Source organism: Manduca sexta, chromosome 24 (assembly GCF_014839805.1).
Source record: "Manduca sexta isolate Smith_Timp_Sample1 chromosome 24, JHU_Msex_v1.0, whole genome shotgun sequence".
In the NCBI taxonomy this organism is placed as follows: Eukaryota; Metazoa; Arthropoda; class Insecta; order Lepidoptera; family Sphingidae; genus Manduca; species Manduca sexta.
Genome location: NC_051138.1, coordinates 6,580,095 through 6,605,976, shown reverse-complemented (window position 1 = coordinate 6,605,976; position 25,882 = coordinate 6,580,095). Strand labels below are relative to the sequence as shown.

The 25,882-nt window shown below is 38.2% G+C and overlaps 2 protein-coding genes and 1 long non-coding RNA gene across 3 annotated transcripts in view; 1 reads left to right on the top strand and 2 right to left on the bottom strand.

The window, feature by feature from the left end:
• Positions 1-62: 62 nt before the first annotated feature.
• On the bottom strand, positions 63-2,364 carry LOC115453975 (cysteine and histidine-rich domain-containing protein). Its single transcript, XM_030182713.2, has 6 exons — positions 2,104-2,364; positions 1,870-2,006; positions 1,509-1,711; positions 1,007-1,223; positions 604-798; positions 63-402 (listed from the first exon to the last, which is right to left on the bottom strand). The coding sequence occupies exons 1-6, from the start codon at positions 2,180-2,182 to the stop codon at positions 178-180; spliced, it is 1,056 nt and encodes a 351-aa protein (XP_030038573.1). The 5' UTR covers positions 2,183-2,364; the 3' UTR covers positions 63-177.
• A 1,231-nt stretch (positions 2,365-3,595) lies between these two features.
• Positions 3,596-7,972, bottom strand: LOC119190505. The gene is made up of 2 exons (XR_005112946.1): positions 7,806-7,972; positions 3,596-6,420 (listed from the first exon to the last, which is right to left on the bottom strand). It is a non-coding gene; the product is annotated as an uncharacterized LOC119190505 (long non-coding RNA).
• An 8-nt stretch (positions 7,973-7,980) lies between these two features.
• Positions 7,981-25,882, top strand: part of LOC115440468 (WD repeat and FYVE domain-containing protein 3) — a 32,849-nt gene continuing 14,947 nt past the window's right edge. Inside the window, exons 1-30 of the mRNA XM_037442528.1 lie at positions 7,981-9,346; positions 9,814-10,059; positions 10,560-10,718; positions 11,664-11,856; positions 12,062-12,126; positions 12,223-12,344; positions 12,448-12,486; positions 12,638-12,839; positions 13,425-13,744; positions 13,836-14,227; positions 14,586-14,755; positions 14,829-14,996; positions 15,556-15,701; positions 15,828-15,984; positions 16,148-16,344; positions 16,621-16,779; positions 18,953-19,084; positions 19,317-19,471; positions 19,778-19,999; positions 20,306-20,455; positions 20,602-20,771; positions 20,944-21,318; positions 21,448-21,732; positions 21,896-22,476; positions 22,566-22,721; positions 22,897-23,188; positions 23,690-23,810; positions 24,025-24,203; positions 24,520-24,612; positions 25,359-25,568. Of these exons, the coding sequence (XP_037298425.1) occupies positions 9,149-9,346; positions 9,814-10,059; positions 10,560-10,718; positions 11,664-11,856; positions 12,062-12,126; positions 12,223-12,344; positions 12,448-12,486; positions 12,638-12,839; positions 13,425-13,744; positions 13,836-14,227; positions 14,586-14,755; positions 14,829-14,996; positions 15,556-15,701; positions 15,828-15,984; positions 16,148-16,344; positions 16,621-16,779; positions 18,953-19,084; positions 19,317-19,471; positions 19,778-19,999; positions 20,306-20,455; positions 20,602-20,771; positions 20,944-21,318; positions 21,448-21,732; positions 21,896-22,476; positions 22,566-22,721; positions 22,897-23,188; positions 23,690-23,810; positions 24,025-24,203; positions 24,520-24,612; positions 25,359-25,568 (6,054 nt within the window). The 5' untranslated portion in view covers positions 7,981-9,148. The remainder of the gene's footprint in view (positions 9,347-9,813; positions 10,060-10,559; positions 10,719-11,663; positions 11,857-12,061; positions 12,127-12,222; positions 12,345-12,447; positions 12,487-12,637; positions 12,840-13,424; positions 13,745-13,835; positions 14,228-14,585; positions 14,756-14,828; positions 14,997-15,555; positions 15,702-15,827; positions 15,985-16,147; positions 16,345-16,620; positions 16,780-18,952; positions 19,085-19,316; positions 19,472-19,777; positions 20,000-20,305; positions 20,456-20,601; positions 20,772-20,943; positions 21,319-21,447; positions 21,733-21,895; positions 22,477-22,565; positions 22,722-22,896; positions 23,189-23,689; positions 23,811-24,024; positions 24,204-24,519; positions 24,613-25,358; positions 25,569-25,882) is intronic.

The window sequence follows — 25,882 nt, the reverse complement described above, 5'->3', positions numbered from 1 at the left end:
ATTTAGTGGGTTAAAGCAAAGGTCAAGGTATTAAAAAGAAAATTTTAAAATAAAAATTTACATTGCATTACAATACATTTATTAATGCAGAGTCTCATCTTTTTATAAAAATCAAAACAAGTTTATCTTACACTGAGATTGAATAACGAAAATAACTAATATATTACTAATTATTCATCATTCGGCAGAAATGTTCACTTTATTTATTTGTACGGTTTCTACTGATGATAAGTCCACAGAGTCATCTTCTACTTCCTGGACTGGCTGTGCCGGCGATACTTCTTTTTTGGGCTCTGTCCTCGGGAAATCTAATTTGCTCCAAGCACCTGGTTCTGCTTTCTTTAGTTTTATTTCTACCTTTGTTGCTAACATTGAAGCACTGCTGCTTTGTACATTGACTACCTGAAATAAAAATAAAAAACAGTTAATTATAAGTATACTCAAGTGCACCTCAAGCTATTCGATGAAGGGAAGGAAGTGTCAATTTGTGAAATGATGAAACATTTTTGCTTACATGTATTTTAAAGTTAGAAGACTATAATGGGGAAACTTGGTATCGCTTTTTTTTTGTATTGAGAAGTAATAATCATTACATTTACTTACTCCTCTTAATTCAAGGTCCAGTTCAAACACAGCATCCCCTTCTTCATGGAAAACCAACTTTGTGTAAAGGCGAATAGGATTCAATTTGACAAAACTTTGTGTTGGGTCATATTTCTTGGTATAGACACTGACAATAACATGCTCTGGTGTTTGATGCCAGTCCCAACGACATTTCACAGTGCCAGCAGGTGTACCCTGTAACCCAAATTCTGGATTTTAGACACAAGAAAAAAATATTTAAACATTGTATTTAATTAAGAGTTATTAGTTCAGGCCTAATGAATGTTGAATTCAAGTAATAGAAGACTATGAGCACACTTGAAAGCTAATTCAATTCCCCTATTGGGAATATAAATAACCTTATTGAAAGTAAATGTCTGGTCAAGTTTAAAAACTATCTTACCTCTTTAGTCCACTTATGTGCACCCGTAGTGCAACCAGGTTGACTGAGGAAAGTGTTGAAGTCAGTTGTTCGTTTCTGACAACATGACCAGAATTTGAGACCTTCATGGAAGACTGGACAGCCCGGATGATACACACACATTGTTTCATTTGTCTGTGGACCCTCATATGCCGTACTGCAACCTCCATTCTTGCATGTTGTGCCAATAGCTATATTGCTAAAAATTAAAATGCATATCATTCACCTAGTAGAGTAGTTTTAGCATACAATTTGATTGACACCAATTATCTATTGGACTATGTACATAAAAGTATAATAAAATTACAACTGACTATATTATTGACATGATTATCTACTCTTGTGACTCACTAACCTTTGGAATAACTATTTTACGTGAGTTTTATACTTGTTGAATATGATTGTATAATAATGTTGCATGTTGAAAAACATGACAGATTTATGTGCTACAAAGTATATTAAATCAAAACAAAGTAAAACCTACCCATCATCAGCAGTAGTGACTTTTTGTACAGATTTTTGTACAGCTTCCTTCAACGAGTCAGCTATCCGGCATTCCAATTGCACTAGGGGTGAATCAAATGGTGGTCTCGCTAGCTGTGGGCCTACCAATGGAGCTCTCACTTCAATCACTTCCTTCTTGTCCAACTCTTTGTCTAAAGATTTCTTTTCAGGTTCTGGAGGTTTCTAAGGAAGTTTAAAATATAAAAATATACTTAAAACTACATGAAAATCGTTCGTCAGTAAATAAGTACGGAAATAAGATTTTTAATTTTGGAAAATCTGATAAATGCTTAGTATTTCAAAGCAATTTTTTTATTTTTAAAATGCGTAATTTTACAAACCACGTTAGAATGTTTGGCTACTGTGCAGCCTTTGATGTTTAAAAATTCTGTGAAGTCCACACTCTTCTTATTACAACACGACCATCCCTTGTAGGCGTCATGGAATACGGGAGAGCCGGGATGGTGGCGACATTCATCTAAAAACAATAAAAATACTAAAGTTACAGGACATTTTCCGATTTTCGAATGGTGTTAGAACCCTATTCTTATGGGTTATAGAAAAATCTAGAATACCTTTGTCGTTCTTGGCAGGATCAAACATTTGTCCACATCCACGATTGTAACACAAAACTAGATTTCTATCTTCGGGCATTTTAATATGGAGTAAATCTCTTTGGAGTAAATACAAAATTTAGGCTATAACTTATTTTTCTTAACACCTGGAGCTTTTTTAAAGGGTAGAGTTTCCATATATATTATAATTCTCTTTGGTAGAGGGTTCAGGACAGACAACCTCAGAACAAGACAAGCTTGTCATTGTTCTGAGCAGACAACAGTAGAGTCAAAGTACCTAGTTCATTTGTCTCTGTCAAGTACTAATCTGTGATTGTCATCAGTCATCAGTCAAATTCCAAATCAGTGTTCCCAGATGGATAGCGGTTCAAATCGTCTATCATTTAAAATTATATCATAGATTCATATGTACTTGAAACACTTGAAGTAAAAAAAACTACAATTTCTAGATAAATGGTCGCCGATAATTCCAATTAATAACCTAAAGTTTCCCAATGGTGTCAAAGGCACGAAACGAAACTGCTCAATATGAAGTTATTATGCTTATAAGCCAATAAAATAACACACAAACTATTTTAGTGTGGATGTATTTAAATACAGAGATATAATTTATATTATATTTTAATAATAGGCAGAAGTGAGAATTACACACTTTTTACTTAGGAAGATTGCATGAATCCCTCCTAGGGTGAAGATTGCATATTATCACATGGGTAGAAAAATAAACATTTACCCCACAACATATTTCGGATAGCACAAAAATTATTTACAAGAAAAACATCTATGTTCTAGCTATTATTTACGATAGGTTATTATGGAAAATACCTAAATAGGTACCTACCTAGGTACACAATTTTTTACCATCGTTACTAACAACAATCGATTTTACTTCAATGTTGCATTCTCTAAAGAAAAAATATTGGCAAATGTTAAAAAACATTTCAAGACTGGAAGATTGAAATTTTAAAAGATTTTGGACTGAATTATTGAAATTTTCCGTACAATTTGACTGACAGACTGATGATAAAGAAACTGCGTTCAAAGGAATGACAGCCACAAAAAAATCAAGAACATGAAAGTACTGTGCAGAGACCAATAAACTAGAGAGACGGTTAACTTCATACATTGATTTTAACACGATAAGGAAACCCACACTAGCATGCGTTCCATGTCTATATTATGTTATACAATTAATTCATTAATAGTTGGAACTCTCTTTCTTTCCCGTGTGAAAAACCTATGACCCTTATTATTCTCACTTACACGCAGGTTATGTTGAAAATTAAATATGGCCGTAGTACTAGAGACGTAGCCGTATTGAAAATCGATATTTTTCCGAATATACCGATTTTTAAATAATTAGGGATGTGCTTAGGCCGGTTTCATACTAATACAAAAAAATCGGTTATTGGTTTTCTACAGTGAGTACACGGCGTAAATGTTGTGTCACGTGTTGACCCATTTAAAATATTGACAAATAAAATAAAACAACTTTTCTTATCTAAATATAAAGATTTATTAGTAATGTTTTCATTACTTTTCACGCCCAATTTACCATAATTTCAGAATCTACCGATAGCCAGCGAAAATATTTTTTTTACTTAAAATTGCAGTCGCATTTTCTGTTCAATAAAATAAAATATAGGTAAACAAAGTTATTGCTGTACTTATGATACGTTTAAAACAAATCAAATAAATTAATGAACAAACAACTAAGTCACTACAGAAGCTAAAATTTAAAAAATAATTGATATATAAAGGATAAAAAAACGAAAGAAGTCAGCTCGGGCCAAAAGGTATATGATATAATCTTAATAAAATAAAAGGAATGCATCACGATCTTCGCCGTCGAAGAATATAATATAGGCCCCTACCTAGCTAACCCACCAGCCTTTCACTAGCTACCTAAGAGATGACTACCCGAAGAAGAAAGGCAGAAAGGAACTCCGGGCTTATTTTTTTGTCATCAATTACCACATTTTTTTTATAGATGTTGTATACAAAGTAGTCACATAGCTTATATAAGGTGGTGCACGGATTAAAACATGGACTGGCATAAAGCAAATACATAAATAGTGCACACCGTTCAGCTGCTTACATTTACCAACATAATTTTAATTTTCATCATTACAATTCAATATTATAAAGGCAAATGCAACATGATTTTTTGGTTGTCATTCACTTATTAATATTTTGTCATATAAAATCAACAATAACATACAAGACACAAAATTGGATTGCATATAAATTTAACAATAACAATTTACATAAAATTAAAAATAATGACAATACAATGACTGACTAGTGGCACATTTGTAAGAAAAATTACTACAAAGGACAAAAATGTTAGATATTTTATATTGAAAACATGATTTTAAATAAAAAGGTAAAAATAATATTTTTGTACATAGTAAATGAATAGAAATATGAACTATTTTGGAAACATAAACATTTTTATTTTACCGTGTTCAAGCATAATTATGCATATGAGATTTTAACAACGGCTTGCTTAACGGTTAGCAAAATGAAGATAATTGTGAAGACTAGCACTATAATTTTACACAATATAAGGAGACATACTTAAGCTATTCACCATTATACACTATGCATTAGGTATAATAACTAATCTAAAAACACAAAACTAAGAATTTATTTGAATATGATTATTCTCTCACGAAAAGCATTCCATGCATAATTTAACATTTTGCAATATCATATAATGGCACATTTGCTACTAAAAATGCTACAAAATACAAAAAATGTTGGATACATTATAATGAAAATATAATATTAAATTAAAGGTAAAATTACTAATTCTGCACAATGTAAATCAATACAAATATGAACAATTTGGGAAACATACACATAATACTACTTTTTGTAGAAATGTAATTTACTTGACAATTATCTGGTAGGCTCATTTTAGGTTGTACAAGCATAATTATGTATATAAGATTTTAACAACTATTTGCTTAACAGTCACCATAATGAAGATTATTATAAACTACTATGATTTTATACAATAAACAGAAAGCATAATAGCTAATTTAAAACCACAAAAATGTGGGTAATACACTTTAAAAAACATCAATTTCATTTGCAAAAATCGTAATAATTGTGGACAAAATACTATGAAGAACTTTAATTAAGTGAGATTAGGAACTACGCCTTCTTTGTGATCTATAACTCAATCCTTTTGTGACTTTCTCACGGATTAGAGTTTCCATTTCTATATCTTTAGGCCTTGAATCAATATTATTCATTCTATTATTAAAATTAATACACCACTGCTTAACTTGCATTCTAACTATGCAGGACCAAAAAGCTTTAATAACAGCTGTTTTGTGAATATTACAGTTGTACCAAGTAGTGTCAATATATTTTATTAAATTAAATTCAGAATAAATATAAACACTGCAAAGAAAGGCATCATCTTGTCAATAATGTAAATACTCTGCCAGACCATTTGACTAAAATTATTAGAAGGATAAGATAACCTATCTACATTAGACTCTCTCTGAGATAATAGTGCTTTTGTACAATTATCACAATCTGTGCAGGTCAAATTGGACATCAAAAAACGACAAACTGCACCAGCAATATATGGTACAGACATATGTTGGAATATATTCTCGTTAGGTATAGAAATTTCTATAAAGTTAGTTTCATTACATTGAAGACTATCAGTGTATGAACCATATTTTTGGTGGCTGACTAAATGTTTAATGTTCCCAACATTTTGTCATCATCATCAGAACAATTAGTGTATAAAGATTTACCGGTAGTAATGTTGTTAATCAACAAGGTTTTAAAAGCCGATACAAAGTGAGTACAATTAGGATTTGTAGTAAAATTACCATGTGCCTTTATTTGACCAAAAAAGTTTTCTATCGGATCTTGATTAAGACGTCTAAGACTTGAAAATTTAACACCATCAATTCTCAGCAGATCTGACCACAAATGTTTTATTGTTTTTATATTATGTTCAAAATGCTTCAGTGATAAAGGCTTCCTTTCCCTTTCATTGGAAGCGTCAAAGCGCATTGAAGCTAGCTTTTTCACAGCATCATTCCAGAATGCAATGTACTCCGAATTATATGAAAGAGCATGTTTTAACTTATTCCCATAATGACCAAAACCATTTAAACTATCAAACAAATTATTTATAAAAAGAAGAATTTCTGCTGTGAACAAACCATTTCCAATGTCTTTATTTAAACTTATGTAATCATGATCCTGGAGAGATAGCAGAGACTTCATCTGGATTCCTAGTGATGTAGCCACTTGCCGGCTAAAAACTTGGGCTGCAAATTTGACCTGAAATGTTAATAATATAAATAATATATTTGTAAATTAATAAATGAACGATTTTAATCATGGTATGATTATTTAATCTGTTATGAGCTTAAAGATATTTGATTAAATGGCCCAAAGAAATTTATATTCTGGCCAATACTTTCACAAGAATATGGCAATTTAACATATTATATCAAGGTTTTTTTATGACAATTGTTGTACATTATGCCAATTTCAAGTTGGGGAAAGTGGTTACTTTAAACACAGAATACGATTTATTGGAAACATGAAAGGAAAAGGATCAGTAATGATGATATGATTTTATTTCCTGATGATAGTACGGTAATATTCTCTGAGAAAACTCAGTCATTACTAGAGGCTAGAGTAAATAAGGCATTAGAGGACATTGTGAATTGGCTTACAGAAAACCATTTATAAATTACTTTAAAAGAAAACATCTTATTTTTTCAAGAATAGGTCAGCAACTAAATTGCTTTCTATAAATTATCACTTACAGGCAGAAGCCATACGATTTTTAGGGCTCCAGGTGTACTGCAACTTAAAACTGGAAGGAACTTAAGGAAAAATTCTTACATTAACTAGTTTATTTATATACGAAATTTCAATATTTGTAAAAAGAAACCTACATATATTATGTACACTAAATATTATAGCAAACGAAATAAAAATGCCACCTAACAATACAGCTCTATTAGATAAGAGCGTTATCTGCATGGGTCCAAGAATATAATATAATAAATTACAAGTTGTATTGTAAACATAGAAAACATAGATATATTTAAACTTAAATTAAAAACCTTTTAATTGATAAGACATATTATTATATAAGAGAATATTTACAGGAATAATTTTGTGTATATATTCCAAAAAAGTAATATGAAGAATTATAGGTCTATAATGTTTTTTTATTGTTATAGCAAAAATTCGTAATTTTCAAAAGTTATTGGGAAAGTAATTTACAGACTAACTGCTCGTTACTCATATTTCGAAAAACATAAATTATTCTGTGCTGATCTAAAAGGTTTTCATAAGCACAGTCCTATTCATATGGCATTATTTGACCTGTCATCAACTGTTATGGCAGCTGTCGATAAAATAAATCCAGTCCAGGAGGTTTTTTTTTATAATATTAATTTGTAGGTGATAAACTCCTATGCCTAGAGTTGATGCATTATTCTTTGAAGCAGCACAATAAATATGATGCCAGTTAGGCCAATTAGAGTTTGTATAAGGGTCATTTTTAATAATGTCAATATTGAAAAGTATATTAGGAGCAATTATCAAAGTACAATAATCATGCTTAAATAAGGGGAGAATTTCAATCTTTTATTAATCAGTCAAGACTTGTAAACAAAACTGTGATAGAACAATGTATATTTATTTACCTTCATTTTGTCATATGAAGTTGGATTTATGTGCTTCTCAGTAAGTTTGGTGCTTCTTGCTCTGCCACCAAAACCATCCACTTTATAAAGTCTCTTAATATACTCCCACTTTGCCCTTTGGTTGCCAATGAGTAGGATTTTTTCTGAAAATTATTGCGAAAACATTTCAATAAATAAGGTACATCATAGATATGGTACAATTGGTTTGGGCCGATTTTATAACAGGTGTCATTGGTATATTTGTTACTACGTAGGAGTTCAGCATTAGAATCTGATATTAATGACTTAATAGCAGCAATGCTATTCAGTAATGCTACTAGTGGGTTCAATTTCTAATATCAAATCTCGGTTTGTGACTTTATATTTATCTGTATTTCCTAAGTTTACTAAAGGAATCGCATTAGGTGTTAATCTTAGATTCTGTTTTATATGTTCGGGAATAAAATGTTTATGACAAAAACGAATGTTTTCGCGTTTAGTAGGAGGATAATTTTGTAGAAATGGACATAACCTTAACCACTCTTCCCACCTTTTTTTATTTGTGAACGGCACACTATAATATTTAATACCTCGGCCTCGAGTACTGCACCCGGGAACAGAGCACTTATAAACCATTATATTATCAAATAAACCAAACTATACGAAGAAAACAATTACACGTTTAAACTGGTAAACACTAAATGATTGCTTTTATAATATATTGTTTACAAAAACATTCACACACAATAAAGCACTATAATTAGATAATAAATAGATGAAAACCGCCTTCAAATCAAAATAGCGAATTGCAACGGAAAATTCAATTTCAAAGCAGCGGTTAAAGGTTAATCACAATAAAAAATGGCGCTACGCGTCGTTTCAAAATCCGAGATTAGAGACGCTTATTTGCGATCGAATGACAGCTTATACTATAATACACACACTAATAAAGGACGTTGTGTAGAAGGAGACATTTAAGGAACGATTCATTAAATGTATGGAAAAATCGTGAAAAGTGAGATAGCTGCTCATCGCTATTGTGTTACTTTTTTTCGCCGAGTTAAACGGGTCTGGTACTGTGCTCAGTGCTGTGTGGGCGTATAAATTTTATTGAAAATAAATCAATTTTACAGAAAGAGTGAAAATAAAAATCCTTTCGTGGCATGGAAAAAATCTGTTACGTAGTTAGTAGTTGTTTTTGAAAATAAACATGTAGGAAGATGTTCGCGGATATAAAGAAAAGGATTTTAAAAATTGATTTACAGTGTGTAATCCCATTATAAAATAAAGCACAATTTTTTTCTTACAATCAAATCAAAATGCTGTTAGTTGCGTAAACAAAAGAGTTTTAAAAATCATTTATAATGAACCTAATGCGCAAATTGCGTGGGGCGACTTCTTCGGCATCTTCGGAGAATGTCGAAGGGTCCAATTCGTCTCACGTACAGCTTGGACTCATGCATCTCAAGAAGCTATTTGCAGAATATACTCATCCGCCCCAGCCGCTTACAGATGCTGAAAAAGATGACAAACTGTACAATATGCTGCCTCTGTTTTGTAAGGCAAGTACATAAAATCAAAAAAACAGATAGATTCATGTAAAAAAAATATGCAATCTAATACAATAAATGGAGAAATTTATATCACAATCTAAAGATATACATCTGGACCAATTGACTTTAGATTTAAATTAATCAATAAAATAAAAATAATGGGTTGTACTATACTATATGTATGATGATTGGTTTTGTTTACAAAATAAACACAAGTCAGCATTAGAATGTGACAATGTAGTAAATTATTGGAAGTTTCAATATAAGTGTAAAATTTATTGAATCTTTGTAAATCAATTTTTACATTTTTGTGAGTATATTTATTGTCGCTAAACCAAAAATTGTTTGGCAAGAAGTTAACATAAATATAATAAATTGTAGAAGTTTATTAAATTATTCAATGTCTGTACAATCAGTGGTATATGTTATTGTTATATATATTGTATTATTTATTTGATTGTTGCCATATATTTTAGGTGTTTGGTACTAGTCCTTCTAGTGAAATGAATGAAAAGTTTTGGGACATATTATCATTCTGCCAGCAAGTATCAAAGCTAATGGTGTCTGAGATACGAAAGAGAGCTAGCAACCAAAGCACTGAAGCTGCCAGCTGTGCTATAGCAAAATTTCTAGAAATAGAAAATTCTGAAGAGTCTAGTAATGGATGGATGTTGTTGTCAACATTAAATCTCTTAGCAGCTGGTGATCAGTCATTGATACAGGTGATTATTTAATTATACTGATTATATTTTAAAGAATCTTTAATTTTGAACTAGTAGAAAACTTGGCTATGTCACAGGCATTGCCACAGTCAATATACCATCAACTATTATTAATTAGGCTTGTCTGCCTCTTCTGGCAAAAATCAGAAACTTAATTTTACATTGCAATGCCTTCAGTGTTTATAAATATTTCTCATTACAAGCAACAACATTACAACAGGTCCCCCCCGTGACCATGAAGGCTGCAAAGTCTTCGAAACGTCGGGAGAAAAATAAAAAACAAAAAACCGCGATAGAATCCGGAAAATTAGTTTAATTTCAATGTCTAACATTCGCGTAAATATAAGAAATCATTATTACAACAGGGTTTATGTTCATATTATACAGGCCAGAATTCTTCCAATCATATTTTTTTGTTAACCTTACTCACTAATAAGTTATTTGTTATAAATTGAGTTCAAGGTGTAATGTAGGCAAAAACAATTTTTTTTCTATTTTAGGTCATGACAACTGCAGCAATACCTTCAACATTAGTGAAATGCTTATATTTATTCTTTGATCTCCCTGAAATACCTGAATCTGAGGCAGATGTACAAGATGGTAATAGTGACTTTACACCTAGAGAAAGGAGAATTTTATTGCAGAAGATATTTGTACAGGTACCTACATTGTTATACCCCTTATAGTCTTATTGGTATACTATGTATTTTTAACAAATGTCCAAAAGAAACATCACATTCTTATGTGTCAAATATGCTTGTTACTTTTCTAATCCATTTATTAGCATAGTATTGTATTTGAATGAGATTTACTTATTTTGCTTTATTTATCAGATTATTATTATGGGTCATTTGACCTGTGGCATTAAATGTTTATAATAAATCAATCTTAGTTATTGTTCCACCTCATAGAAATTAATGTTAACTACACAATAATTATCAGAGCACAAATATAATTAAGTTTCTTATTTATAACATGCTAAACATTTGAATTAAAATACAGCATTTTATTGTTTGATGTAGTAAATATTCATATTGAAAAGCAAATTGTGTGAATATAATAATTTATAAATAAAAATCTTTAATTAGAATTTTTTACTATACTAAAATTAATACTCCAAAAAACTTTTTTGGAGTATTAATAAGTTCTTTAAGCCATTGATTGTTGTCTATAGTTCAAAAATTACACAAAGAAAGAATACCCTTTATTAATCAAAACCAAATTATATATAGTTTTTCTGCTAGTTGTGAATCATTGTGATCCACTTGAAAACTAACAAGTAACCAGTGCAAGTTGACAGTAATTAAAAATTTTCAATTTTGTATTTATGCTTACTTGTATTTTGTAGTTGTTTTTACTGTATAATTTATTATAATAAAATGAAATGTGATCTCTATGTAAGTGTTATTCATAACCTCATACTTTGTTGATTTATAATATGAGTTAAGTAAATCTGCATTGTATAACTAGCTGTATATTTTTACAACTCATTTTAACTTCAAATAGGAACATGATAATATATTTATATAAGTAAAATGTTATTCAGTTGTATGTTTACATTTATTATTGTCACTTTGTACTGTTTTATGTTCTCTATATTTCAGGTTCTTGTTAGATTATGCAGTCATCCGTTTCCGTGCGAGGAATTGGCTAGAAAAGATGATCTCACTTTACTATTTTCTGCCATAACGTCGTGGTGCGCCTCGCACAACATCATGTGGAGGAAATCTGCCGCTGAAGTATTAATGACTCTGTCTAGACATGGCCTGACACAGTCTGTTGTACAATACATACATAGTTAGTATTTATTAATTTGTGTAAGGTATTTTTCTATTGGCAATGTCTCCCATAAAACATTGAAATGTATTCCCCATTTCGATAATTTGTGATGTGATTGAAACTTTAAAATGTTTGAGTCAGTTGTTTACTAATTTGTATACAAAAAATTTACAAGTTGTTTTTTTAAATACTCTAAGTATAACATAGTTTACCACTTTCACAGATAAAGGATGTGTTGCATTATGCATAGAAAATATGCAGAGGATACCAGAGTTGACTCCTTTGGAGGTAATATTTTTATTTGCATTTTACATTTTGACATTATTTATGTGGTTTTTATATTATAATTTATTTGTTACATATTATTGTTAATATCCTCAACAGGTTGTCGAGATGTTTGTGGCGGTGTTCTGTTTCCTAAAGGATTCCAGTGAAGTTAGTCAATTATTGTTGGATGATTTCCGCTCATGTCAAGGATATTTATTTCTATCGGAGTTTCTGTTAAAGTAAGATTATTATTCACAATAAAATTGTGCATGCGCATGTTCTTTACAATTTTTCGTATTTTGTTTTTTTTTGTTTTTACTTATTTTGTTTTGTTTATCACAGACACGAAACTCAAGGTGTGCCTGATTTTTTGACCTCAGGGTAAGACTGTTTATGAATTGAATATAATTTCAATGCTTGTGTTCTTTACCTAATCGAAGATGTACGCTAAATATGGGGCGAAAGATATATATATGTATGCTTTGAAGCGACCGCTGCAAGTTCCAAGATATTCACTGAGACGTGCCCGCAGACTGGAGGAGGAGCGCGTGAGCGGGTCGGAGGGCCGCGCGGCGCTGCGCAACCTGGTGCTGATGATCTCGTCGCTGTGCGCGTGCGGCTTCTCGGAGCTGCGCCCCACGCGCGCCAACACCGAGCTGTTCCAGCTGCAGGGCTTCGTGCTGCCGCAGCCCTCCACGCCCGGCCAGGCCGTCAGGAACGTACAGGCCTTCCAGGTATGCAGCTGCAACATAACTTACCTATTGCATATGGACAACACAAACAGATTATAAAAATATGGAGGTTTAATAAAAGGTTACAATCTGGTGTGATCGTTTGCGCGAATGATCTTTACTTTTTCCTAAATATCTAAATTATTTATTAATTGCATAATACATGACTAAGAATTGACAAATATCGCATAATACTTACTGGAAATTTTCCAAATGTTATGATTTCTTATATGCTTATATTATGCAGAAGTTATTTGCCAGTACCAATACTACTTATATAGGATCAATCTCTAAATTTCACTTTATATTGGGTTAATAGAGCAGCAGTTATAACGCATGTCAAATTCTAGTGCCTAGCATTAAGTTATATAGAAAAACTGTTACTTCGTCTGACTAGCCACTATATTGAATACAAAGTATAGATTTGGCGCGATTAACCTTACAGCCGAACGTTGACCTTTTTAGTAAAAATATGACCCAGACTATATTATACGACTGCTATTTACATTTTTATACTCGTGCATAAATGAGATATTATTTATTTTATTATTCTAATATGAATGCAAATGTCTTGTTTTTTTTTTTCAGGTTTTACAATCGGTGTTTATGAAATCGAATTCTCCAGCACTTTGCTGCACCATATTAGATGCTATATCTAGCGTATACCATGCAGACAATGCTAACTATTTTATACTGGAAAATCAAAATACTCTCAGTCAATTCTCAGAGCGGATCTATACCAAAAACGCTGAAATTCAAGAGAAATTCTTTGAATTGCTTGAATTTATTGTATTTCAACTAAATTTTGTTCCTTGTAAAGAATTGATCTCACTCTCTCTATTATTAAAAGCTAATAGATCAAGAAGTTGCAGTATCTTGTGTATGAAAACACTTCTGAACATTTTAAAGTAAGTCTTGATAAGGACTGAGGAGTTTTGACAACGTTTAATTAGTTAATAAACAATTAAGCAAAAATTATAATACTTTTATTTATTTCAGGCATAACACGATTTTCAAAGACGTATACCGAGAAGTGGGTATGCTCGAAGTGTTTGTCACGTGCCTTTCCCGATACGCGGCGTATCTAAAAGACAAACAACTTCAAGACGAGGAAAAAGCTAAATCGACGCCCGAAGCGACAACCAGCGAAGCGGCACCGAACGAATCACCAAAAGCGCCTGAACGAAAGAAAAAATTGGGAAGAACGGATTCCCTCATCAGAGATCCTAATGTAGACACTGAAGAAGAGGAACTTGGGGCTTTAGTGATGGAAGGACTGACAGCACTACTGAATGGTAACACGAATAACTGTAACGTGTTCAGAGATTGTGGCGGTGCTAAATGTGTTCACGGTATGGTTGTATATGAGTCTTGTAGAAGCAAAGCCTTAGGTGAGTAACTACTATAATTAAGTGGTAGGAATCTATATTTTATATAAAAAGCTGAAGAGTTTGTTTGTTAAAATGCTCTAATCTCAGAAACTACTAAACCGATTATAGACTTTTTTTCACTAATAGGAATACACATTATTCTTGTACTTTTATCCCGAATATTTTTTTTACGCTGGCGGAGCCGCAGGCCTAAGCTAATGTTATATAATTTCATTTTACGACTTGTCCGAAATGTAAATAATTAATAAGAATGGTATTAACTCTTACCTCGTAATGCGTAAAATGTTTTTATAGATCTTGTTTCTCAAAAAAAAACTAACGTAAGAGTTGATGTTAACCAATATATGTATTGTTTTAGGGGTGGTAAGAGAGCTGATAGTAAGTGGTTCGGGAGAGGAAGACATGTCCACTCTACTCTGCGGCATGCACGCGGCGCCAAACGATGCGCTGCGTCTCAAACTACACATACTCAAAGCGCTGCTGGCCTGTCTGCGGGACTCTCATCGGACAAGAACCATATTTAGGAAAGTAAGTCACTCGAACTTATTAAAATTATCAAAAACATTTAAAAGAAACACTTAAATATTTTGAATTATTTTAGGTGAGCGGTTTTGTGTATGTCACCAGTGTACTAATATCATTGGAAGGCAAATTGAAAGGAGACGAGATAATGGACCGCGACATGTTGCAGTTGATACATATCGTGTTCTATACTATCAGCACTGCGATGAGATTCGAACCGGCTAATGCGAAGTTTTTTCACCATGAGGTACTGACATCCATATATAAAGGGCCTTACTAATAAACGTTATATACATATGTCATAGTTATACAATGTATTGTCTCGCTTTCTCTGACTGTAAATACCACTTAATGTAGCAAGACATGTACAACGTTTATTAGTTGTGAAGAAAGAGATTGAGTATAATTTTTAATTGTAAGTAATAACGACACAAATCAGGCCAGCATAATTTTGTCGACTGTTGAGGACTAATCATCTCTCGTCAACCGAAACTCTATTGGGCTCTATTGCACTTACCATCAGGTGCAGTAGGGTCACTTTGCCATGCACTTATAAAAAATATTTTAACTTCTTGAACTGGGCCCTTACTCTGTATGATAGTGTAAACGCGTAACGCGGCCGTGTCATGTTATCTTCGAGAAATGTGCGTGGAATGGTATTCTGTAAGCCAAATTTCTATAGTCCTAAACATGATGCGTTGTGTTACGTGCTTGTTACGCACCGTTAAAATGACGTGCGGGATAGAGAATAAGGCCCCTGCTATAAAATCACTTGTATGAATAATTATCTGATATTATGGTTTCAGATATGCATGACAACGCTTTGCGACACTATACGCCTTTTGGGCTGTTTCTCAGACGATAGGGAGTTGCAAAACGATACGGAAGCCGGCGACACCGAGCTATACGAAGTGTTTCATGAAGTTTTTACTGGAAATATTTTAGAAATGACGTAAGACTTTATACCCTTCATATTTTTTAGGATATTACTTTAATACATGGTTATACAGTTATAATTTTTTGTAAAATGTTATCGAATTTGGTAATAGTTAAGACTGTTTTTATTAATTTTTTTCAGTTTTCCCGATAATGTCCCGGTGGTGTTTATTCATGCCTGCATCGTGTTACGCCTTTTGTACGATGTCGCGTTGGATTCCTTTGATAAGCCGACATTCTGTGGATCTTTGAATGTTAAGTCTCCTAGTTTGACCAGGCAGAGTTCAGCAATTAATGAAGTGAGTATTTGTATTAATATCTACAGTGCTATTGAATTAGAAATTCTTCTGCTATTATTGTAAAATCTTTAAAGTTTAAACTAAAAGCTCTCTGAATAGTCCATTAATTATATCACCTTACAGTGTTGTAAATGATGTGTCTTTAAAATAGGTCCCATTACAGTCGAAGCCAGCGGGTCGCATCGCCCCGCTCAACCTGAGCGTGGGCTCGAACAACGGCGAGGCGTGGGTGATCCACTCGGGCGTCGTCATCGTGCTCGCCAAGCTGCTGCCCGCGCTGCCGCGCCCGCACGAGCACGAGGCGCATGCGCGCGCGCTCCGGGACTATCTTGCTCACGTGCTCAAGAGTCTTGTTAGAAGGTACTGCGAACAAACTCTGACGTCGCCGAGTGTCACCGACCATAACGCTTCATGCGTAAGAAAGGGATAGCCCGATAACCACACCACGCCCCTAAATATGAATAATATGTTTTTTTTTTAATATAATTCAGTCACTATAATTTATACGTCAATAATTCTTAGTATGTTAAAGAAACCAGTACTATATTCACAGAGAGTAGTGGAGGTCTTTTTTAGAATGTATATGTGTGTGTTTTTATGATAGTTGTGATAATGAAGTTGTGTATGTTGTCGCAGCGAACGCAACCAGCAGGTGATGTGCGGCGCGGGGCTGGCGGGCGCGGTGCTGGGCGTGTGCGGCGCGGCGCTGCGCAGCGAGCGGCACCCGCTGCACGCGCCCGCCATGTACGTGCTCGAGCGACTCGCCGCGCACGCGCTCAGGCCCATCGAGCTCAGGTATGCCACACGTCGACTACACCACCACACCACCAGCAGGTGATGTGCGGCGCGGGGCTGGCGGGCGCGGTGCTGGGCGTGTGCGGCGCGGCGCTGCGCAGCGAGCGGCACCCGCTGCACGCGCCCGCCATGTACGTGCTCGAGCGACTCGCCGCGCACGCGCTCAGGCCCATCGAGCTCAGGTATGCCACACGTCGACTACACCACCACACCACCAGCAGGTGATGTGCGGCGCGGGGCTGGCGGGCGCGGTGCTGGGCGTGTGCGGCGCGGCGCTGCGCAGCGAGCGGCACCCGCTGCACGCGCCCGCCATGTACGTGCTCGAGCGACTCGCCGCGCACGCGCTCAGGCCCATCGAGCTCAGGTATGCCACACGTCGACTACACCACCACACCACCAGCAGGTGATGTGCGGCGCGGGAGCTGGCGGGCGCGGTGCTGGGCGTGTGCGGCGCGGCGCTGCGCAGCGAGCGGCACCCGCTGCACGCGCCCGCCATGTACGTGCTCGAGCGACTCGCCGCGCACGCGCTCAGGCCCATCGAGCTCAGGTATGCCACACGTCGACTACACCACCACACCACCAGCAGGTGATGTGCGGCGCGGGGCTGGCGGGCGCGGTGCTGGGCGTGTGCGGCGCGGCGCTGCGCAGCGAGCGGCACCCGCTGCACGCGCCCGCCATGTACGTGCTCGAGCGACTCGCCGCGCACGCGCTCAGGCCCATCGAGCTCAGGTATGCCACACGTCGACTACACCACCACACCACCAGCAGGTGATGTGCGGCGCGGGAGCTGGCGGGCGCGGTGCTGGGCGTGTGCGGCGCGGCGCTGCGCAGCGAGCGGCACCCGCTGCACGCGCCCGCCATGTACGTGCTCGAGCGACTCGCCGCGCACGCGCTCAGGCCCATCGAGCTCAGGTATGCCACACGTCGACTACACCACCACACCACCAGCAGGTGATGTGCGGCGCGGGAGCTGGCGGGCGCGGTGCTGGGCGTGTGCGGCGCGGCGCTGCGCAGCGAAGCGGCACCGCTGCACGCGCCCGCCATGTACGTGCTCGAGCGACTCGCCGCGCACGCGCTCAGGCCCATCGAGCTCAGGTATGCCACACGTCGACTACACCACCACACCACCAGCAGGTGATGTGCGGCGCGGGGCTGGCGGGCGCGGTGCTGGGCGTGTGCGGCGCGGCGCTGCGCAGCGAGCGGCACCCGCTGCACGCGCCCGCCATGTACGTGCTCGAGCGACTCGCCGCGCACGCGCTCAGGCCCATCGAGCTCAGGTATGCCACACGTCGACTACACCACCACACCACCAGCAGGTGATGTGCGGCGCGGGGCTGGCGGGCGCGGTGCTGGGCGTGTGCGGCGCGGCGCTGCGCAGCGAGCGGCACCCGCTGCACGCGCCCGCCATGTACGTGCTCGAGCGACTCGCCGCGCACGCGCTCAGGCCCATCGAGCTCAGGTATGCCACACGTCGACTACACCACCACACCACCAGCAGGTGATGTGCGGCGCGGGGCTGGCGGGCGCGGTGCTGGGCGTGTGCGGCGCGGCGCTGCGCAGCGAGCGGCACCCGCTGCACGCGCCCGCCATGTACGTGCTCGAGCGACTCGCCGCGCACGCGCTCAGGCCCATCGAGCTCAGGTATGCCACACGTCGACTACACCACCACACCACCAGCAGGTGATGTGCGGCGCGGGGCTGGCGGGCGCGGTGCTGGGCGTGTGCGGCGCGGCGCCTCCAGCGAGCGGCACCCGCTGCACGCGCCCGCCATGTACGTGCTCGAGCGACTCGCCGCGCACGCGCTCAGGCCCATCGAGCTCAGGTATGCCACACGTCGACTACACCACCACACCACCACCAGGTGATGCGCGGCGCGGAGTAGCTCAAGCATAACGCGGCGCCCACAGCATCCCCCATTCTCTTGTCTGATTCTGCATTTTCACAACTTAGTTTTAGTACATCCAAATTATAATGGTCATACAAAATTACATCTACGGCGCTAATGCTGACCGAGAGTATTTTTGACAATTACGCTGCAATTTTAAGCGACAGTAAGTACAAACAAACAGAAGGATTGATTTTTTTTTCTATAATGCTAAAATTATTAAATTCTAATTAAGACTAAATATTCCTCTGTTTTTAAAAAATTTTGTTACTGTTGCCTCATTAACAGAGAATTCTTACGGATGGGGAATCCATTAAACTGCGTTGCTCCTGAACCAGGCCAGCCCTGCAAACCTGGCGGACCTGTGCCTCTTACCAGAATCAAAACATTAGTGTCCATGACAACGCCAAGGGATTACAGGTCAGTTTTGTTGACATTATATTGTGTTAACATTCAATAAGTTTCTTATATATTTTCCAGTTTTACTATCTTCCATTGTTTATCATCTAAGCGGTTGACAGACACCTTTAAAAGTCACTAATATCATAACCGATTCTCGTCCTTGGTCCATGCGTTCATTAGACATCCAATCTTTAATGTCATTGTCATTGTATTATATAATGTGACCTTAATGCTAAACTATTTTGCACAGATCACAAAATTCCTGCACTTTACCACCATTCGTCGAATTTGACATGTCTGCGGAAGGGTTTGGATGTCTGTATATGCCGAGTATAGCACCGCAGTCAGCAAACTTAAATGCTATTGGGACCCAAGATAATGCTACGTTGGGCGGGATTGGCTCAGGTAATTATATCTGTTCTGTAATAAGTAGTTATAATACTGATTATTAAACGATTATCATATTGATTTATAACATTGTCGATTCATTGTTTGCGTCTTGAAGTATTTTTACTAAATGCAATTTTGCTTGTTTCTATACCTACTGTGGAACTGTTCCTATTGGCCAAAATTTATGAATCTATTGCTGTTTTAAAAATATTTTACACTCATTCAAAAGTGATTTAGTATGATGTCCTATTTTTTTTATGTTTATTGTCGACCGGAATAATGAGATTATTAGAAATTTACTGATTTTTATCTAACGTTTAGGTGACAGAGTGTTCCCCCCGCAAACTGGACTGAGTTATTCAACATGGATCTGCGTAGAGAAATACTCGGACCCGCGCACGGACCCTCACTGCGTGCGTCTCTTAACATTAGTGCGAAACATCAACAACACGCGCGACGAACACCTTGTCTGCTTGACTATGGTGCTCTCGGCCAGAGACAAGGCTATCATTGTTTCCACACAGGAGACTTTGGTACCGCATAGTAAGATTTTTTTGTGTTTTATGTTCACCCTTTATCACAGACCAAATGGCAATAGGTATTGTGTGCGACTTCATTTCCATTCTCAGGTTAGATAACATAGTGTGACATTTTGTAAGACAATTCGTCCGAGGTAGGCTTCTCTAGAATTAGATGGATCTCAAGCAGGCGGCTGCCCGATAATATTATTATTAAGCTAAAGCATTCCTTGAGCGTGCGAAAAAGTGCCTGTCAGCGCGTCCATATTCTAGTGGAAAGCCTTATTTCTTTCTTACATGTGTATCTAACAATTTGTTTGAATATTTTCAGACGTAGGTGAATGGGAGCCGGAGGGCTCGGGCGAGTGCGGGGCGCGCGTGTGGTGCCCCGACCTGCAGCACGAGGGCCAGTGGCATCACCTGGCGCTCGTGCTCAACCGCGCTGTGCTCAAGAACTCATCCTTCTCGCTGTATTTGGACGGTAAATCATTTTTACACTTATATATTATTATTATTACGATTTAGTTAAGTTATTTCGTCGTTAAGCTATTTTATACATTTCTATATTTTAGGGAAAAAAAAATATTAGACTTTACACCCAAACGAGTATGGCTGTGTTTATCGTAGGTCAGCACATGCATTCTGGCAAGCTGCACTACGTGAGCGCGAACCCGGGCGGCGGCGCGGCGACGCTGTCGGGCGCGTCGAGCGTGTACTGCGTGCTGGGCACGCCGCCGCAGTGGCGCCGCTACTCGCGCCTGCTGTGGCGCCAGGGACCCGCGCTGCTGCTGGAGGATGTGAGTACACAGACCACACACGCACTCTGGCAAGCTCTACCTGAGTGCGAACAGGGGGCATAACTCATGTCTCTGCCACTACAACAGTTTTGTCACCATACGTTCTCGGACAGTCACGAGTACAAAGGAATCACAACACAAACAATTACTGACAATATGTCTTTACATTCAGGTACTGTCTGCGCAAACCGTTTCAATAATATATCAACTCGGACCGCACTACGTGGGCACGTTGCAAGCGCCGTTACCTCCGGGACAGTATATGGAACCTTTAGCCCCTTTAGTGCCCGAAGAAAAGGTGGTATTTGGCATCAACGCGCGCGCCATGTCCCAGCTGACGTTAGCAAAGATAAGGAAAGTTTACAGCAAGAATGACAACAAAGCGATTGCAAAGCAGTTGGGAATGTCTTCACATGAAAATGCTACTCCTATAAGGATTTTACACAATTCGGCTGGCCATTTAATGGGACCTGCACGATGCTTGGGCGGCACTGTTGTTGGCTATTTGGGTGTTAGAGTATTTTGCTCTAAACCAGCTGCTATTATGGTAATGAGCCTTTGAAATACAATCAGATTATTTTTTCTTTATGGATTTCTAAATTGTAATCGATTGTCTATATTTTTTCTCAAAACTATTGCATATCGATAAATCGATAATCATTTTTTTTTCTTGTAGATCGATACAGTGGGTGGCTGCTCAGTACTTCTAGGCCTAATTGCAATGGCCCAAGACGTGGAATGTTTATACGCAGGCGTGAAGGCGCTTGTGTGCGTCGTGCGCTCGAATAAGTCGGCGCAGGCCGAGATGGACCGGCGGAAAGGATACCAGACCCTCGCCATGTTGCTGAAGAGAAAGAAACAATTGCTCAACTCGCATATACTTCATCTCATATTTGGTTTGGTCGGCACGGTGGATAGTCAGAAGGAAACTTCTTCGATACCCAATCTGACTGCATTCCAGGTACATAACGCTTTTTTTTAATCACCTGCAACAGTAGAGTTAACGGTCCGACCGACGGTCACCCGCCACCACCGCTCATTGATATTGATATTGCAAAGAAGGCATTTTTTCATTAGCAAATTTTCATGACTTCTTATAGTATAATTTTATTTTTGTTTTGTAGGATTTAATATGTGAATTAGACGTGTGGCTTGGCGCTCCGGGTGGACTCATAAAATCACTTTTGGAACATTTACTAGAACTTGCGACTGAAACAGCGCACAGAACGCACAACCTACGCACAATGAGAGAATTGCAATTAGTTTCCAAGCTGCTCTATATTATAAACGATGTGAAAGTCGTTAGCACAAAGAACGTACTTATACAATTATTGGCGGCTTTATTGGGGGGGCAACCGCGGCCGAGTGACTTACTATGCTTAGGCCAATTTATGGCCTTCACATTACCCCTGCCGTCACAGACTGAAAAAGGCGTGAATCTCAAAGAGAGTGATTGTGAGAAGGAGTCTGAAGGTGAACAGATAATACTTCGCAACAAATGTTTCAACGTGATACATGGCTTGTTGTTCACTGTGCGCAATCTAGTCAACACCATCGTTTGTGAGGAGATATCTAGAGTGTTAGGCATGGACTGGCTACTGAGTTTCATGCAGGAGAATGTCCACCACACAACGGTTTTGTGGGCTTTGAGGATACTCGTGATACTTTGCTCGGGACAAGGGCAACAATCTGCGATTATGCAAAGGTATAACTTTGTAAACACCTACATAAATGTTTCATTTACAAGCTGGTTTAATCGATTGTTAATTAATTAAATGTTATTATCTGTTCCAGATTTCGCGAAGGTGCAGGCAATGGTGGATGGTTGCGCCATACAGAGATGATCGCAACGCCACAGCAGGCGGGCGTCGTGCTCACAGCGGCCGTGCACTCGCAGTCACATTTACATACCGCTTTGCTGCATACGTCAGGATTTACACTACTTGCCTGGTACTTTGTAATTTTTATCGACTTTAACATAAGGTTTTCATGTAAACTAAAGGCTTTTCCACAAGCTGTTTTATGACTCATGCAAATCGTAAAAAATCATTCATATTACATTTGAAATTTAATTCTATAGCGCTTTATATTTGAAACTTAGTGATGTTAAATGATACCACGACAGGTTGATACTGTCGCACCTGCAAATCCCGGAGGTGTACTACCTGCTGTTCGGGCTGAGCCTGGGGCAGCCGATGCGCGCGCTGAGTGCGGAGCGCGCGGTGTCGGTGGAGCGCGTGTGGGCGGCGGCGTGGGGCGCGGCGGCGCCGGCGCGCCAGTCCAGCGCCGCGCTCGCCGCGCGCATCACGCTGTGCCCCGAGGCCGTGGTCATCCTGCTGGCCGCCGCGCGCGCGCTCGTGCACGACCGCGCCGGCCTGCCCGACTGGCTCACCGAACACCCTGTCGCTATCGTGCAGGTACACTGCACATTCAAATCAATATGCCATTCACTTTCAACTTCAATATTTTTTATTTATGCAAAGCAACTTTATTTCCGTTTCCTAAGGTATACAACACACTTACTTCAACTGCGATTATTACAATTCTCGAGCATATTGAAATATAAAAAACCTGTACAAGAGAGCAAAAGCACACACCCAATGTGTTAAAAATAAGCGTAGCCATGCAACCAAACACATAAACTGAGTTTTGTATAGCTGACGCGCCTACACCGGTGATCGTATGCAAGATATGTATGAGAATTCCCATATATCTTGCTGCAACTTCAGTTGTGTAAGCCACATGGTCCTAGCGCTCATTTTTACACGCTAGGTGTGTGAAAGCGCTCTGATATTTGGTTTCGCTATGCAAATACAGGACAAAATGTTGGCGCATTATAAGCCACACGGGTGGTAATTTCTCAGTTTGGCGCCACAGTCAACTTATATTATAACATTAAAATTATATTTTCGTTTTAGGTACTATTCTCATTGTACAATACGCTACCTGATTTCGTGGCTATCATGATGACAGCAGAAGTCCTGACTGCGTTAGCATCGATACTGTTTCCACCTAACTCATCAGATGATATCCATATGCGTTAGTATATAATTAATATGTAAATGTTTTCTTGCTTGCTTGAAAATTTAGATTGATGTATTATTATTAAATATCGATAATCCGATATTTGTATATTTTATCGATAAAAGTAACAGTATAACTCACTATAACAGTAATTAAAATAAACTTTAGTTTTTCTCTAAAATCAATTATTTTTGCTGGAAAAATTATAGTCGAACCATTTTATTTGTAGCAATATGCGAGAGTGGTGAGAGCTCAGGTGCGTCGACTCCCGGCTCGGAGCGAGAGGTGGCGCTAGTGGGGTCTGCGGCGGCGCTCACCAGCCACCCGGTGCGGCAAGGCGTCATGGACTTCCTCCGCGTCATAGTCCTCGACTCTCTGCCGCTTAACGTCACTGGGAAGACCGCGCCGGTGAGTTGACACTGACAATAATCGATAAATCATCGACTCAAAATCTTGATCTTTGTTTAAATTATATATTTTTCATCTTTATGTTTTTATATGGATTTATGTTTTGAAGTTCAATTAATTCCATTTTTATTTTTTCAAATAACATTAAAACGCTTTAAATATTGTAACGTGACATTGTAAAAATATGGTCTGGACGCAAACATGCATGTGGTTATAAGATGCTGATTGACGAAGTAAAACTAAACGTTGTTTAGACGATATTATAATCCGTTAATCGGACTAACCCACTGACGATCAGCTTGCCCGTTGGTTTTAGAACGCCGATAGCGCCACTGACTCAGTGCCCCCGTCAATGTTTTGTACGCCCTGTAGCCCCTGCTCCGCTCCAGGGAGATCATACTTTTATTGCGTAAATATGGGGATTTTTTATTTCGAAACTTACTCTATACAATAACGTTACTAACTGTCTTGCAGATTAACTTTGCTTATTAACTCCACTGTATGTCTTATGTCAGAATAACAAACAAGCTTTGTTAACTCTTATATATTATATAATATGCTTCCTTCATTATCGCAATGTTATCTAAAGTTATGTAACATACGACGCTGCGCCAACGCATTAGATACGGATTGTGTAACAGCATCCGTCCAAGCATTTCCTGTAGCATGGGAACTTGATGCATTGTAAACGAAAGTTTACTAAACGAAACACATGTATTTCGTAACAAATAAACTGACATGAAGATGTTGTGTATTCTTTGTTTACCACAAACACATGTAAAAAAAATAATTAATGAGTCAAAATTCATCAAAGAGGTAAGTGAGACATACGTTTATGTCCAATTTTATTTGACAGTACATAGAAATATGTGTATCGTCATCATCACATTCAAAATAAATGTATATTGGACTTCTTATGCTTAATGATAGATTATACAATTTGTGTAATTTTAACGAATTTGGGTAATGTTTGTGTCACTACTAATACAATCGTTTAACTTATCTTCATGACTAATATTTCTAGAACCAAGTGCACCCATACAGCTACTTGAATGTGCACATTTGAGCCTGGCCACTTCACAGATACTGCATTTGACCTGCGGGTACTTTACTAACAATATCGATATTTTGTCTAATTTACTTTTATTATTTTAGGTAATCGATTTAGTATTAGATGCATCTCCACAAAATTCTACCAGCCAGCAACAAATTGAGTACCAAACAGAGGTTTTGACGACTTTGATGGAGAATTTACTGAATACTGAATTGTTTGGATCGGAGTCTAATATATCGAATGTATGTTATTTGGCCGCGAGGCTTGTCGATAAACTATGGCAAGGCCAACTATCAAGAGATCCTCACGAAGTGAGTTGCATGATTATTATATTGTTTGGCATGTTTTTCTTTAATGTATTAATTTTCAAGCCGAAATATACTGGGAGTATTTTTTAAATGGAGTGGTTTAAAAATTATGTTTTAACATATTTTTGTAGAAAGAAGTTCTTACATTTTAGAGGTGTATGTACGATAGTATAGCTCACTATAATTTTTCACTTTATTATAAGACTAGCTTTTGCTCGCGGCTCCGTCCGCGTTATAAAGTTTTTCAGGCTAAAGTTTTCCATTATAAAAATAGTAGTTTCCCGGGAGCCTATGTTCTTCCCAGGGTTTCAAACTGT